Source organism: Nerophis lumbriciformis, linkage group LG03 (genome assembly GCF_033978685.3).
Source record: "Nerophis lumbriciformis linkage group LG03, RoL_Nlum_v2.1, whole genome shotgun sequence".
NCBI classification, from domain to species: domain Eukaryota; kingdom Metazoa; phylum Chordata; class Actinopteri; order Syngnathiformes; family Syngnathidae; genus Nerophis; species Nerophis lumbriciformis.
In genome coordinates this window covers 19,906,347-19,922,500 of record NC_084550.2, presented here as the reverse complement: position 1 = coordinate 19,922,500, position 16,154 = coordinate 19,906,347, and the positions used below count along the sequence as shown (strand labels likewise).

General features: G+C 37.9%; 2 protein-coding genes across 12 annotated transcripts in view; one reads left to right on the top strand and one right to left on the bottom strand.

Annotated features, from left to right (window-relative positions):
• LOC133580634 (abl interactor 1-like) overlaps positions 1–425 on the bottom strand; it is a 114,106-nt gene extending 113,681 nt beyond the window's left edge. For all 6 annotated transcript variants that reach the window (XR_009812226.1, XR_009812227.1, XR_009812228.1 and 3 more), the window contains exon 1: positions 282–425. Coding sequence is in view for 1 of the 6 variants with exons in the window: in XM_061934874.1 (XP_061790858.1) it covers positions 282–398 (117 nt within the window). In the remaining 5 variants the exon portion in view is untranslated. The remainder of the gene's footprint in view (positions 1–281) is intronic.
• Positions 198–16,154, top strand: part of LOC133580670 (acyl-CoA-binding domain-containing protein 5-B-like) — a 37,377-nt gene continuing 21,420 nt past the window's right edge. For 4 of the 6 annotated variants that reach the window (XM_061934916.1, XM_061934885.1, XM_061934909.1 and 1 more), the window contains exons 1-8: positions 198–253; positions 3,894–4,001; positions 4,234–4,357; positions 6,263–6,335; positions 6,475–6,619; positions 6,709–6,745; positions 10,346–10,503; positions 14,888–15,082. In XM_061934916.1, coding sequence (XP_061790900.1) covers positions 3,920–4,001; positions 4,234–4,357; positions 6,263–6,335; positions 6,475–6,619; positions 6,709–6,745; positions 10,346–10,503; positions 14,888–15,082 — 814 coding nt within the window. In that variant the 5' untranslated portion in view covers positions 198–253; positions 3,894–3,919. Of the gene's footprint in view, positions 254–373; positions 525–3,679; positions 3,740–3,893; positions 4,002–4,233; positions 4,358–6,262; positions 6,336–6,474; positions 6,620–6,708; positions 6,746–10,345; positions 10,504–14,887; positions 15,083–16,154 lie in introns of those variants that run through there. The other 2 variants (XM_061934900.1, XM_061934893.1) reach the window with 2 other exon arrangements.

The window sequence follows — 16,154 nt, the reverse complement described above, 5'->3', positions numbered from 1 at the left end:
TAAGCAGGTTCCGTGGCAGAATGCGGCCAGTCGGCGAGAACAACGACACACCCTCTAATCTACAACCACCGGCAGCCTTCACGTCGAGGGGACTCTCAATGTGTGCACGGCCACGAAGTATTCCACGCCACTTTAAGACGACCGACTCGTCACAGTGGCTGGAAAACGCGATTTTTGGGGGGGACTGGTCCGTGCTATTAATATTAATCGAAGCAGCAGCGGCACGACGGAGATCCTCATCCACTCATCGAATGTAACGTCATTTTTTTTTCCCCTCTTACCTGCACATAGTTGTTTTCACAGTATTCTGCCACGCGGGAAAGGTTTTGGTAGCTCTCCACCAGAGCTCGCTTGCCGGCGGGGATTTCCTCCTCTAACAGCATTTGTAGCTCTGCCATCTTACATCCCTTCGCATTGCTCTCCTCTCTCCCGGGTTCAATGAGGCGAGGCGGTGATGCTGCTGGTGTGCGGCCGAGAGAGGGGCTCCCTCCCCCGGCTGGCGATTCACAAAGATGCGTAGCGGGGTAGGGGCTACGCAAGAAAAAAATGGCCGAACGCTACGAATAATAATGTAATAGTAATAGCATACATGCGTTGTTTCGTTTTAGTATATTTTTAAGTATTTTTTTTAAATATACATACGGAAAGAAAAATAATGACAATTCGGCCGAAACAGGACGACATTTGTGGACTACGCTTCCCATGAACACTTGCGGTTTAAAGCCCCTTTCTGTGGGCGATTCGCCAATGATGCCAGAAAAAACTACATTTCCCAGTTTGATAGCGCTTCCGTTTCTATAATCATTGCTTTTTTATGTACATTATGTACACTTTCACGCCATTGGAGCACATTGTATGGGTAAAACTAATACAGATGATAACAGTATATGTTACAATGAAATACATAGCATACATGCGTTGTTTCGTTTAGTGTATTTAAGTATTTTTTTAAATATACATACGGAAGGAAAAATAATGATAATTCGGCCTAAACAGGACGACATTTGTGGACTACGCTTCCCATGAACACTTGCGGTTTAAAGCCCCTTTCTGTGGGCGTTTCCCCGATGATACCGGATTAAAAACTGCATTTCCCAGCTTGATAGCACTTCCGTTTCTGTAATCATTGTTGTTGTTTTTTATGTACATATGTACACTTTCACGCCATTGGAGCACATTGTATGGCTAAAACTAATACAGATGATAACAGTATATTTTACAATGAAATACATAGCATACATGTGTTGTTTTGTTTTAGTATATTTAAGTATTCTTTTAAATATACATACGGAAGGAAAATTAATGATAATTCGGCCTAAACAGGACGACATTTGTGGACTACGCTTCCCATGAACACTTGCGGTTTAAAGCCCCTTTCTGTGGGCGATTCTCCGACGATACCGGAAAAAAAACTACATTTCCCAGCTTGATAGCGCTTCCGCTTCTGTAATCATTGTTTTTTTGTATGTACATATGTACACTTTCACGCCTTTGGAGCACATTGTATGGCTAAAACTAATACAGATGATAACATTATATTTTACAATGAAATACATAGCAAACATGCGTTGTTTTGTTTTAGTATATTTAAGTATTTTTTTAAATATACATACGGAAGGAAAAATAATGATAAATCAGCCGAAACAGAACGACGTTTCTGGACTATGCTTCCCATGAACACTTGCGGTTTAAAGCCCCTTTCTCTGGGCGATTCTCCTATGATACTTAAAAAACTACATTTCCCCTGGGTAGCGCTTCCGTTTCTATAATCATTGTTTAATTGGAAACATCATTGTGCTCCAGGCAACATTTTTTCTACATAAATGTCGATTTATGAAAGTAAGGCCTACATTTTGTAATCGGCTTAATGGCTTACAATTATCAATCAAATCTTGAAGAATGAATTGATGAATTGATTAACGTGGACCCCGGCTTAAACAAGATGAAAAACTTATTCGGGTGTTACCATTTAGTGGTCATATGTACTGTACTGTGCAACCTACTATTAAAAGTTTCAATCAATCAATCAGTCAATCAATGATTAAGAGTTCAAAAGCCCTTAAATTGATACATTTGTTAAAAACATTTAAAGTGATTTAGGTAACCCTAACCCTTTTTGTCTTTTTTTTATTTTTTATATATTTTTTATTATTTTTATTTATTAATAATTAATACTCTATTTGTATTTGCTTTTGTTTTCTTTCCATGTTGTTGAAGGTGCCTTGGCTGTTGTGTGAATTATTAATGTATGTTTGTTGTTCAATTAAAAAAAAAAAAAAAAAAAATTCACGCCATTGGAGCACATTGTTATGGTAAGAAAATGGCCGAAAGCTAAAAATAATAGAGATGATAATAGTATATTTTACAATGAAATACATAGCATACATGCGTTGTTTCGTTTTAGTATATTTTTAAGTATTTTTCTAAAATATACATACGGAAGGAAAAATGATGATAAATCGGCCTAAACAGGACGACGTTTTGGACTACGCTTCCCATGAACACTTGCGGTTTAAAGCCCCTTTCTGTGGAGATTCTCCGATGATACCAAAATTAAAACTACATTTCCCAGCTTGATAGCACTTCCGTTTCTATAATCATTGTTTATTTGTACACTTTCACGCCAAAACTAGAAATAATACCGATTATACCAGTATTAAGTGTGCTTTTTTCTTTTTCCCTCTTTTTATTTGAAATTGTAATTTTAATGCCTTTTTACATCTTGGCCAGGGGACTACAGATGAAAACCAGCCTTCTGGCTAATTCTGGCTTTTTTTGTAACCATGTGTAGTCATGTGTTTTTATGAAATTGCATTGTCACCTTTGAAATAAACTAATCTTAATATTTTACAATGAAATACATAGTATACATGCGTTGTTTTGTTTTAGTATAATTTTAAGTATTTAAAAAAAAAAAATACAAGGAAAAATGATGATAAATCGGCCTAAACAGGACGACATTTTTGGACTACGCTTCCCATGAACACTTGCGGTTTAAAGCCCCTTTCTGTGGGCAAATCTCTTCTATGATACCAGAAAAAACTACATTTCCCAGCTTGATAGTGCTTCCGTTTCTATAATCATTGTTTTTACATTCGACATATTGACACTTTCACGCCATTGGAGCACATTGTATGATAAGAAAATGGCCGAAAGCTAAAAATAATGCAGATGATAACAGTACATTTTACAATGAAATACATAGCATACATGCATTGTTTCGTTTTAGTATAATTTTAAGTATTTATACATACGGAAGGAAAAATAATGAGAAATCGGCCTAAACAGGACGGCGTTCCGGACTACGCTTCCCATGAACACTTGCGGGTTAAAGCCCCTTTCCCTGGGCAATTCTCCTATGATACCGGAAAAAAACTACATTTCCCAGCCTGATAGCACTTAAATGATAAATGATAAATGGGTTGTACTTGTATAGCGCTTTTCTACCTTCAAGGTACTCAAAGCGCTTTGACACTACTTCCACATTTACCCATTCACACACACATTCACACACTGATGGAGGGAGCTGCCATGCAAGGCGCTAACCAGCACCCATCAGGAGCAAGGGTGAAGTGTCTTGCTCAGGACACAACGGACATGACGAGGTTGGTACTAGGTGGGGATTGAACCAGGGACCCTCGGGTTGCGCACGGCCACTCTCCCTCTGCGCCACGCCGTCCACTTCCGTTTCTATAATCATAATCATTGTGCATATGTACATTTTGGAGCACATTGTATGGTAAGTCGCTAAATGTTTACATCTACGCGGACATTGTAGAGCTAAACAAGGTGTAAACAATGGGTTAAAAGAAGTCGAGAGGTGTATATTTACAGGGAATGTATTGATGAATTAAAGTCATTTCGAGTTAAAATGTAGTGTTTGATGTTGCCAGGTGAGGACTATCGTGTGGACGCTCACATGGCGCAGGAGGAGGACCAACACACCCTGCGGGCTAAATTTTATGCTGCGGTTAAAGTGATCTGCAGCCTGCCGAACGAAGGTTCTGTATTTCATGGGGAAAGGGATGACAATGAGCATGGATGTGCTAATTTGTATAAATGACGTGTGCATGTTGCACATTATAAAAGGACAAGCAGTAGAAAATGGATGGATGGATAGCTAAGCACAGGTGGCTGACCTACTTTTGCAGTTTTAAAGCTTGCCTTGATTACCTGAACTGCTCCTGGGAGATTCCCTTAATAATACCTTTGCAATACCCTTTCCTCCACCAGGTCCCTTTCAGCTGTCGGATGACATGATGCTGATGTTCTTTAGTTACTACATGCAGGCCACTTCGGGCCCTTGCAGCTACGCAAGACCGTTTGGGTTCTGGGAGTCGCAAGAACAAGCGAAATGGTGAGCACTTTTCCCGCCGTGAGGTTTGAACTGTATTCAACTATACCTTTTTAAAGCAGTGTTTCTTGGCCATTGAATACAGCAGTCTTTTTCAACCACGGTGCCGCGGCACAAAATATTGTTTGGTGTGCCGTGGGACACTATGTAATTTCATCTAATTGGGTTAAAAATATTTTATGCAAACCAGTAATTATAATCCGCAAATAATGTGCCGTTGTTGAAATACAGTCTATTATACAGCATTATTCACATGTGAATAATATAAATACAGTCTATTATACAGCATTTTTCACATGTGAATAATATAAATAGTCTATTATACAGCATTATTCACATGTGAATAATATAAATACAGTCTACTATACAGCATTATTCGCATGTGAATAATATAAATGCAGTCTATTATACGGCATTATTCACATGTGAATAATATAAATACAGTCTATTATACAGCATTATTCACATGTCAATAATATAAATACAGTCTATTATACAGCATTATTCACACGTGATTAATATAAATGCAGTCTATTATACAGCATCATTCACTTGTGAATTATATAAATACAGTCTATTATACAGCATTATTCACTTGTGAATAATATAAATACAGTCCAATTATACAGCATTATTCACTTGTGAATAATATAAATACAGTCTATTATACAGCATTATTCACATGTGAATAATATTATATGACATTATTCACATGCAAATAATGTAAATACAGTATTATACAGCATTATTTACATGTGAATAATATAAAGTCTATTATACAGCATTATTCACATGTGAATAATATAAATGCAGTCTATTATACAGCATTATTCACATGTGAATTATATAAATACAGTCTATTATGCAGCATTATTCACATGTGAATAATATAAATACAGTCTATTATACAGCATTATTCACATGTGAATAATATAAATGTAGTCTATTATACAGCATTATTCACATGTGAATAATATAAATACATTCTATTATATAGCATTATTCACATGTGAATAATATACATACAGTCTATTATACGGCATTATTCACATGTGAATAATATAAATACAGTCTATTATACAGCATTATTCACATGTGAATAATATAAATACAGTCCATTATACAGCATTATTCACATGTGAATGATATAAATACAGTCTATTATACAGCATTATTCACACGTGAATAATATAAATACAGTCCATTATACAGCATTATTCACATGTGAATAATATACATACAGTCTATTATACGGCATTATTCACATGTGAATAATATAAATACAGTCTATTATACAGCATTATTCACATGTGAATAATATAAATACAGTCCATTATACAGCATTATTCACATGTGAATAATATAAATACAGTCTATTATACATTCAAGTACAATCAAAAAGGAACATATGGCTATGCTATCATATGGATGGCTATGCAGAACGGAACAAAAACTGAACTGGCTGCAAAGTAAAGAAAAACAGAATGCTGGACGACAGTAAAGACTTACAGCGTATGTACGTATGTATGTATATACTTCCGTATGTATGTATATAAGTACGTATTTATGTATGTATGTATGTATGTATGTACGTATGTATGTATGTATATACAGTACGTACGTATGTATGTATATATACGTTAGGTCAGGAAAAAACACAGAGGGTATATCATCCCTACAAGCCTGTTTCACAGGTTTCCCTGCTCGTCAGGGGATTTTATTTTATTCATTTAATAAAATTGTATAAAGGATAAACCACAGAAACCTCGACTATGTATGTATATACGTATGTATGTCTGAATAAATGTGAGTATATATGTGTTTTTGTATGTGCAATATATTTGACTGACTCCCACTCTAATATGACATTAATGCTCAGCGTGTGTTCATCCCTGACTTTGTTGCCAGGGATGCATGGAGTTCTTTAGGAAATATGACCAAGGAGGACGCCATGAAGCATTATGTTGAAAACATCCAGCTGGTACGTTGAATTTCAACGTCATACAAATCATTGTCATGATGCCACTGCTTTGAATGAAGGATTCATAAACGTAATGAACAACAATGTAATTATGTTTCACGCCCAACTAACAGAAACATTTTTACTCGGCATATGGCAGATTTTGGAGACCATGCCCGTCTCAAATGAAGTCGCAGAGCTGGTGCAGAAGCTCGGCAATTTCTACACGGACGTGGTCGAGGACGAAGGTGAAAGGGATGAGATGGACAGCAGACTTTTCACAAGACCGTTTGCACAGCAAGCAGGTATCGAATTTAACCAGGAGCCTGATTAAACCTGAAAAGTGACTTATTTTCTTCCAAAATGTCTTTTATTCATCTATTTTTATCTTTAGATGAGCTGGTCACTCCGAGGAAACCTGCAATGGAAGGAAAGTATTTTTACAATGCACTGTTTGATAAAATAATAGAACTTATTCCACAGTTATTGTGTCTTCCCGTCATCTTTGTTGTAGCGGTGTAACGTGCAAGGACGGGAGTGGAAGAAGTGTCAAAAGATGGAGCTAACTGTTTTAATGACATTCACACTTTACTTTAAATCAATAACCATGCAGCATCTCCTCATCCGTGGCTCACCAGTAAAATAACAAAGCCGGAAATGTGTAAAAAAAAAATGTCCGACTGGAACTCTCTAATAACTAAAGTTCCTTGGGTGAATTATGTAAACTCATTACACCGGTATGTTTTAGCACTTTCATGGCAAATTTACTGACATATATAAGTACAAACCCCGTTTCCATATGAGTTGGGAAATTGTGTTAGATGTAAATATAAACGGAATACAATGATTTGCAAATCATTTTCAACCCATATTCAGTTGAATATGCTACAAAGACAAGATATTTGATGTTCAAACTGATAAACATTTTTTTGTTGCAAATAATCATTAACTTTAGAATTTGATGCTAGCAAGTTGGGAAAGGTGGCAATAAATACTGATAAAGTTGAAGAATGCTCATCAAACACTTATTTGGAACATCCCATAGTTGTGCAGGCTAATTGGGAACAGGTGGGTGCCATGGTTGGGTATAAAAACAGCTTCCCAAAAAATGCTCAGTCTTTCACAAGAAAGGATGGGGCGAGGTACGCCCCTTTGTCCACAACTGCGTGAGCAAATAGTCAAAACAGTTTAAGAACAACATTTCTCAAAGTGCAATTGCAAGGAATTTAGGGATTTCAACATCTACGGTCAGTAATATCATCAAAAGGTTCAGAGAATCTGGAGAAATCACTGCACGTCAGCGGCATGGCCGTAAACCAACATTGAATGACCGTGACCTTCGATCCCTCAGGCGGCACAGTATCAAAAACCAACATCTCTAAAGGATATCACCACATGGGCTCAAGAACACTTCAGAAAACCACTGTCACTAAATACAGTTGGTCGCTACATCTGTAAGTGCAAGTTAAAGCTCTACTATGCAAAGCAAAAGCCATTTATCAACAACACCCAGAAACGCCGCCGGCTTCTCTGGGCCCGAGATCATCTAAGATGGAACGATGCAACGTGGAAAAGTGTTCTGTGGTCTGACGAGTCCACATTTCAAATTGTTTTTGGAAATATTCAACATTGTGTCATCCCGACCAAAGGGGAAGCGAACCATTCAGACTGTTATCGACGCAAAGTTCAAAAGCCAGCATCTGTGATGGTATGGGGGTGTATTAGTGCCCAAGGCATGGGTAACCTACACATTTGTGAAGGCACCATTAATGCTGAAAGGTACATACAGGTTTTGGAACAACATATGCTGCCATCTAAGCGCCGTCTTTTTCATGGACGCCCCTGCTTATTTCAGCAAGACAATGCCAAGCCACATTCAGCACGTGTTACAACAGCGTGGCTTCTTAAAAAAAGAGTGCGGGTACTTTCCTGGCCCGCTTGCAGTCCAGACCTGTCTCCCATCGAAAATGTGTGGTGCATTATGAAGCGTAAAATACGACAGCGGAGACTCCGGACTGTTGAACGACTGAAGCTCTACATAAAACAAGAATGGGAAAGAATTCCGCTTTCAAAGCTTCAACAATTAGTTTCCTCAGCTCCCAATCGTTTCTTGAGTGTTGTTAAAAGAAAAGGTGATGTAACACAATGGTGAACATGCCCTTTCCCAACTACTTTGGCACATGTTGCAGCCATGAAATTCTAAAGTTAATGATTATTTGCAAAAAAAAATAAAATGTATGAGTTTGAACATCAAATATCTTGTCTTTGTAGTGCATTCAATTGAATATGGGTTGAAAAGGATTTGCAAATCATTGTATTCCGTTTATATTTACATCTAACACAATTTCCCAACTCATATGGAAACGGGGTTTGTAAGAACTTTACACTACTTTATATTAGAAATAGCAACAGCTGAGGATGAATGTCCCATAACAAGAAGATAGTGAAAAAGAAGCAGCTTATCGACTACAGTGTCATCACGGACTACAAAGGCGGACACGCGCAATTTTTCAGGATTTATGCAGATCCCAAATACAAATCAGCAGGTATCATTAGGTAAGAAAAGTTGCTTTTGCATAATATTGTGAAACAAAACGCCAAATACTGTCTTACCTTATACGCACACCATAATAATACTCCTATGTTTAATGCGCCGGCAATCCATCAAGCAGCGCAGCTTCATAGCTTACCAAAGTCGTACTAAAACATTTTTGAGCGCTGTGGGTAATGTTCTATATTTTCAATGGAACATATAAAATGTTGGTGTTGTTTACTTAAGTCATATTGCCATCACAGTGCAGTCTACACGTATCTCTTATGTTTGACTGCCATCTACTGATCACACTTATCATTTCACCATGTACCAAATAAAATTGCTTTGAGGTTGGTAAGCAAAACCAGAATTATTCCGTACATTAGGCGCACCGGATTATAAGGCGCACTGTCGAGTTTTTGAGGACAAAAAAGGATTTTAAGTCCGCCTTATAGTCCGGAAAATATGGTATATATACTGTATGTATATATGTATATATATACTGTGTATATATAAGTGCATATATGTATGTATATATGTATGTATATGTGTATATATGTATAAGTATATGTATGTATATGTGTACATATGTAAGTATATGTGTATGCATGTATAAGTATATGTATGTATATGTGTATATATCTATGTATATATGTATGTACAGTATATGTATGTATTTACAGTATGTATAATTTTGGTGTTGTTTACCTGAGTCATATTGCAGTGTACACGTATCTCTTATGTGTGACTGCCATCTACTGGTCACACTTATCATTACACCATGTACCAAATAAAATTGCTTCGAGGTCGGTAAGCACAACCAGAATTATTTTGTACATTAGGCGCACCTGGTTATAAGGCGCACGGTCGATTTTTGAGGAAAAAAAAAGATTTTAAGTGCGCCTTATAGTCCTGAAAATAGGGTAATTATTATTGAACCGCATTTTTTGTTCATTCTGCCTTTTATGGCTGTTCCAAGTCAGGACCCCGGGGCGGACTACTCCCCTTCTATGCATTAGTTGGTAGAATATTTTTATAACTAGAGCATAAAAAAACACAATACTGCTGCAGTCAGGGCCCGAAAAAGCAGAGGGTCGTCCCTCTTGTTGCTTAATCTCTTAAGGCCCAAGCTGTTTTTTTACATTCTTTTTTTATTTCTCTCTGCTATTTGAGCTTATTGGACCCTAATTAGAATAAAAACTAAGAATCATCTTTTGATATGATGTACTTAGTCCATAAGTACACAAACGTGTACTTCATGTTTAGTGACATGCTAATTCTTATTTTTACACTTTTTTTCTCCAAATTCCATTGTATGTTATACTCTTCTGACACCACCAGATGGCAGTATAAGTCCACATAAGTGGCCATAAGACCCCAATTCAGTAGTGTACACAATTTTGGAAATAAGAGCTAAAAGGTGCTGTCCACGCATGTGGCCAACTAAGCCTTTTGCAATCTGTGTGTATTTATGTTGGTTCTCGTGTCCCTTTACAGGCTACGGAGATCTGTGGAATGATATACAAAACGTTCAAGAAAAGGACAGTGTTCAAAGCGTGAGCTTCAATCCGGTCGAGGATGCTAATGAATATCTGGGAGAAGAGGACATACATGAAGAAGAGACTGACAATGATGAAGACAAGTCGGATATCAAAGGTACTACTAGTGGGTCATACTTGGGTTACTATCCCAGACATGAAATATCAGTGTTTCTCATACATTCTGCAATGTGCGGTGGCCCATCACAATTACATTTGGTCCGCCACAAGTACATACCCCAAAACCAGTGAAGTTGGCACGTTGTGTAAATCATAAATCATTTTACAATTATACATACAGGTTTACAATTGTACATACAGTCATGGTCAAAAGTTGACATTTGTAAAGAACATAATGTCATGGCTGTCTTGAGTTTCCAATCATTTCTACAACTCTTATTTTTTTGTGATAGAGTGATTAGAGCACATACTTGTTGGTCACAAAAAAACATTCATGAAGTTTGGTTCTTTTATGAATTTATTATGGGTCTACTGAAAATGTGTATCACATGGACAAAGATAAGACCTTCTGGAGGAAAGTTCTGTGGTCAGATGAAACAAGAATGTAGCTGTTTGGCCACAATACCCAGCAATATGTTTGGAAGAAAAAAGGTGAGGCCTTTAATCCTAGGAACACCATAACTACCGTCAAGCATGGTGGTGGTAGTATTATGCTCTGGGCCTGTTTTGCTGCCAATGGAACTGGTGCTTTAATGAGACAATGAAAAAGGAGGATTACCTCCAAATTCTTCAGGACAACCTAAAATCATCAGCCCGGAGGTTGGGTCTTGGGCGCAGTCGGGTGTTCCAACAGGACAATGACCCCAAACACACGTCAAAAGTGGTAAAGGAATGGCTAAATCGGGCTAGAATGAAGGTTTTAGAATGGCCTTCCCAAAGTCCTGACTTAAACCCCATTGAAAACATGTGGACAATGCCGAAGAAACAAGTCTATGTCAGAAAACCAACACATTTAGCTGAACTGCACCAATTTTGTTAAGAGGAGTGGTCACCTCCTCCAACATCTGAGGACAAAGCTACGAACAATGGGAGACCGGGCTTTCTGCTCCGCCACTACCAGTCTGTGGAACGCTCTCCCTGACCACCTGAGGGCACCACAGACTGTGGATGCTTTTTAAAAAAAAAAAAAAAAAAAAAAAAGCCTTTTTTTAGATATATACATACTAGTTCTAGCTATTTGGCTGTTCTAGTTTTTATTTTTATTTATTTTTTATTATCTTTTTATTTTTATTTTTTAATACACTGTAGCACTTTGAGGTTGTTTACTCAATGTAAAGTGCTTTTTACAAATAAAATCTATTATTATTATTATTATTATTCAAAAATTCAAGCAGAAGCTTGTGGATGGCTACCAAAAGCGCCTTATTGCAGTGAAACTTGCCAAGGGACATGTAAGCAAATATTAACATTGCTGTATGTATACTTTTGACCCAGCACATTTGCTCACATTTTCAGTAGACCCATAATAAATTCATAAAAGAACCAAACTTCATGAATGTATTTTTGTGAACCACAAGTATGTGCTCCAATCACTCTATCACAAAAAAATATTAGTTGTAGAAATGATTGGAAACTCAAGACAGCCATGACATTATGTTCTTTACAAGTGTATGTCAACTTTTGACCACGACTGTAACAAAAAATATGTAATATTCAAATGAATAGGCAATGATTAATACCATGAAGTGAATCCTATTATTTGTATTTATCCACTGTTAGGGCAGCCCTGCAAGACTAAGACCAAGAGTCAGAGCAGCGCTAGCCAGAAGTTTAAGAGCCCAGGCCTCTGCTTTTACCACATTGGTTCTGTTCAGCTGCTGTGTTGTGCAATATCACACCTGTTCCTCATGACCATGTGGTCAAAGAGCGCTGGTTTTTCGGATTTCTCATGCACTCCAAATAATCAAGTTAAAAGAACATATATTTTATGAAACGAGTCTTCCCGTTTCTAAAATACCAACTTTTTTCTTTAATTATAGGCCGCTTCCAATTCACTCCTCTTTGTGGTTTAGATCAGGCGTGTCCAACGTACGGCCTGCGAACTGGTTTTATCCGGCCCGTGGGATGAGTTTGCCATGTATAAAAATGAGCCGAAATTTTTTAATGAACGAAACTGCTGTTCTAAATGTGTCCACTAGATGTCGCAATAGCAATTATTTGCATCTTTGTAGATGATGCTGCATATGTAAAAAAAAATAAACCACATGTTATCATCTTGGGGCCTCTCCTTTTTATCCTATACATAAATGATTTTGTAAACTCCTCCGAAACTTTTCATAAAATAATTTTTGCTGACGATACAAATGTGTTTACCTCACACAGGAGTCTACACGATCTACAAGTAACTGTCAATTCAGATCTTGTGAAAGTGGATTCCTGGTTCAAATGCAATAAGCTCTCACTTAATGTAAATAAAACAAATTTTATTCTATTTCGTTCTAATAAAAACCGGACAAATACTGAGCACTGCCATATCAACATCAATGGGCAGGAAATACAGAGAGTGTACTCCACAAAATTCCTGGGGGTCATTGACGAATACCTCAATTTCAAATGTCACATTAGCCATCTGTTAAACAAATTATCCAAATATGTTGGCCTGTTCTTTCACCTTCGTCATTATCTTCCTCTTTATGCTCTACTCACCCTATATAAAACTCTCTTTGAACCACATCTAAACTACTGTAATGTCATCTGGTGTAACACCTTCCCTACCTACCTTCACAAATTAGAATCCATGCAAAAGAAAATCATACGGGCCCTGTCATGGTCCAAGTTTAATGCCCCCACTCGACATCTATTCCATAATTATCATCTTTTAAGACTGACAGAGTTCAATATTTATCAAAATGCTTGTTTAACCTATCAAGTCATTTACAGGCTGAATTTTAGGCTCTGTAGCTTGGTTCCTATCTACCATCCCCAGCATGCCCACAACACTCGTAACTTAGATCTGATATCAGAGAAACATCGTTTACTGGATTGTACCGCTCGAAGTGTTGTATGCAGGGGACCAGGGACGCCGAAAAGGGGGGGTAAAGGAGACGGATTCTAGGGGCCCATGATGGAAGGGGGCCCGGCGAGGCCCCTAATGATGATGAAATTATAATACAGAAAAAATAATGACACAGTGTTGGGGGCCCTGTAAAGATTCTTTTCATGGGGCCCAAAATCCTTAGCGGCGCCCCTGCAGGGGACCAAAGATTTGGAACCGGCTTAATGAGAGCCTCAAGATGCTGTATCCATTCTCCAACTTCAAAAATAAACTGAAAACTCACCTATTAACCACCTACATTTAATGCCTCATGTGGGGTAGACTACTGTTGGGTTTTGCATGGTTGAATGAATGAATGTATGTATGTATGTATGTATGTGTATGCTTGCTTTAGTACTATTATCTTGTGTTAATCATATAACGTTGTTTTTTGTTTTGTTTTTTGTTGTTGTGCTTGCTACCATGTTTCATCATTCCATGTATATACTATCCTCTGGACCCCCTGTCAAAAGCTTCTTCTAGCTTATTTGGGGGACCCTTTCACGTACCAACATCTTTAAATGATGATATTTCATTACTATTGTAATTGTTATATGATATTGGGAATAAACTTGAAACTTGAACTTATTGCACCAGTCGAGGAAAATGAGCAAAATACATAACATCCTGTAATTTGATTTTGATATAATTTTTTTATCTTGATATATTGAAAATTAACACCAATGAGTTGACTGATGATCACATAATTTATTCAGAAAGTATAAATAACGACAAAGGTAGAATACTATTAACCGCAACATGTAAGTGTAAAAAAAAACAACCCCCAACAACATTATGATTTCTACATTGTGGGGAGGCGTGGCCGGCGGACCGACAGCGAGACGGGGCATGCCGGGGCGGACCCCGAGATGGCGGCAAGGAAGCGGGCCGTGCCGGGATCGACCCCGTAATAAATGTCTGGTGCGTGGATCGCCCGGCTGTGCACAATTGCGAAATTGTGGAGGTCTTGCTCCTCCAGGTTCTCTGGACCACTAATGCCGGACATGACAGCCGTGTTCATCTTTGCGAACAATGATTTATTTTGCAATAAGTTGTGCTTTTCAGCCACGTTGAAGTTTCTCTCACTCGTTCTCCACCATCAACAACCTCCCGACAGCTGATCAGACAAACACTCACAGCTGTGTCATCTACGCACCTGTCACTAATCTCGAAGCCGATCCTGACACACCCCGCTTCGCTGCAGGTCCGCAGGCCACGCCCCCCCACATACATTTTCAGAATGCGCTTGTTCTATTTTTAAACAAAGAAAACAATCTGAAGTTGTCTTTATTTTTAAGTTATCGTGCCATGATTTTACCAGTCCAGCCCACTCGGGAGTAGATTTTTCTCCATGTGGCCCCCCGATCTAAAATGAGTTTGACACCCCTGGTTTAGGTGGATAAAGGCCATGTCTGTAATCATGATTCCTTTCCTCCCGTTTGACTAGAGTGGAGCCTTGAGGACAAAGAGTGGCGGTGTGACACCAGGACGTACAGCAGCGGCTTGGAGCTGAGCACGTCCTCCTCCACTAACGCCCACAGCTCCCTCAACAGCGAGGTGGAGGAGGAGGAGCTGGTGTGCTTTACTGAGCCCAGCATACGTTGTATCCCTACCGACATGCACTTTAGTGGACCCGTGAGCGGTAGGAATGTATTTGTATTATTTTCTAGTATTGCCTCTTGGAACACAATACACACACTAAATGGTTGTATTATCGTTTCATTGTTCAAGTTTTTTTTAAATATATATGTATATAAATATCTATATATATGTATATGTATGTACATATATATGTGTATATGTGAATATATATATATATATGTATGTATGTATGTATGTGAATATATATATATATATATATATATATATATGTATATATATATATATATATATATATATATATACAAACCCCAAAACCAGTGAAGTTGGCACGTAAATAAAAACTAAATACAATGATTTGCAAATCCTTTTCAACCTATATTCAATTAAATAGATTGCAAAGACAAGATACTTAACGTTCGAACAGGAAAACCTTGTTATTTTTTGCAAATATTAGCTCATTTGGAATTTGATGCCTGCAACATGTTTCAAAAAAGCTGGCACGAGTGCCAAAAAAGACTGAGAAAGTTGAGGAATGCTCGTCCAACACTTACTTGAAACATCCCACAGGTGGACAGGCTTATTGGGAACAGGTGGGTGCCATGATTGGGTGTAATAGCAGCTTCCATGAAATGCTCAGTCATTCACAAACAAGGACGGGGCGAGGGTCACCGCTTTGAACAAATGCGTGAGCAATTTGTCGAACAGTTTAAGAACAACATTTCTCAACGATTTATTGCAAGGAATTTAGGGATTTCACCATCTACGGTCCGTAATATCATCAAAAGGTTCAGAGAATATGGAGAAATCACTGCACGTAATATTGAATGCCCGTGACATTGGATCCCTCAGGCGGTACTGCATCAAAAACTGACATCAGTGTGTAAAGGATATCACCACATGGGCTCAGGAACACTTCAGAAAACCACTGTCAGTAACTACAGTTCGTCCAACATTTGTAAGTGCAAGTTAAAACTCTACTATGCAAAGTGAAAGCCATTTATCAACAACACCCAGAAACGCCGGGCCTGAGCTCATCTAAGATGGACTGATGCAAAGTGGAAAAGTGTTCTGTGGTCTGACGAGTCCATATTTCAAATTGTTTGGGGAAACTG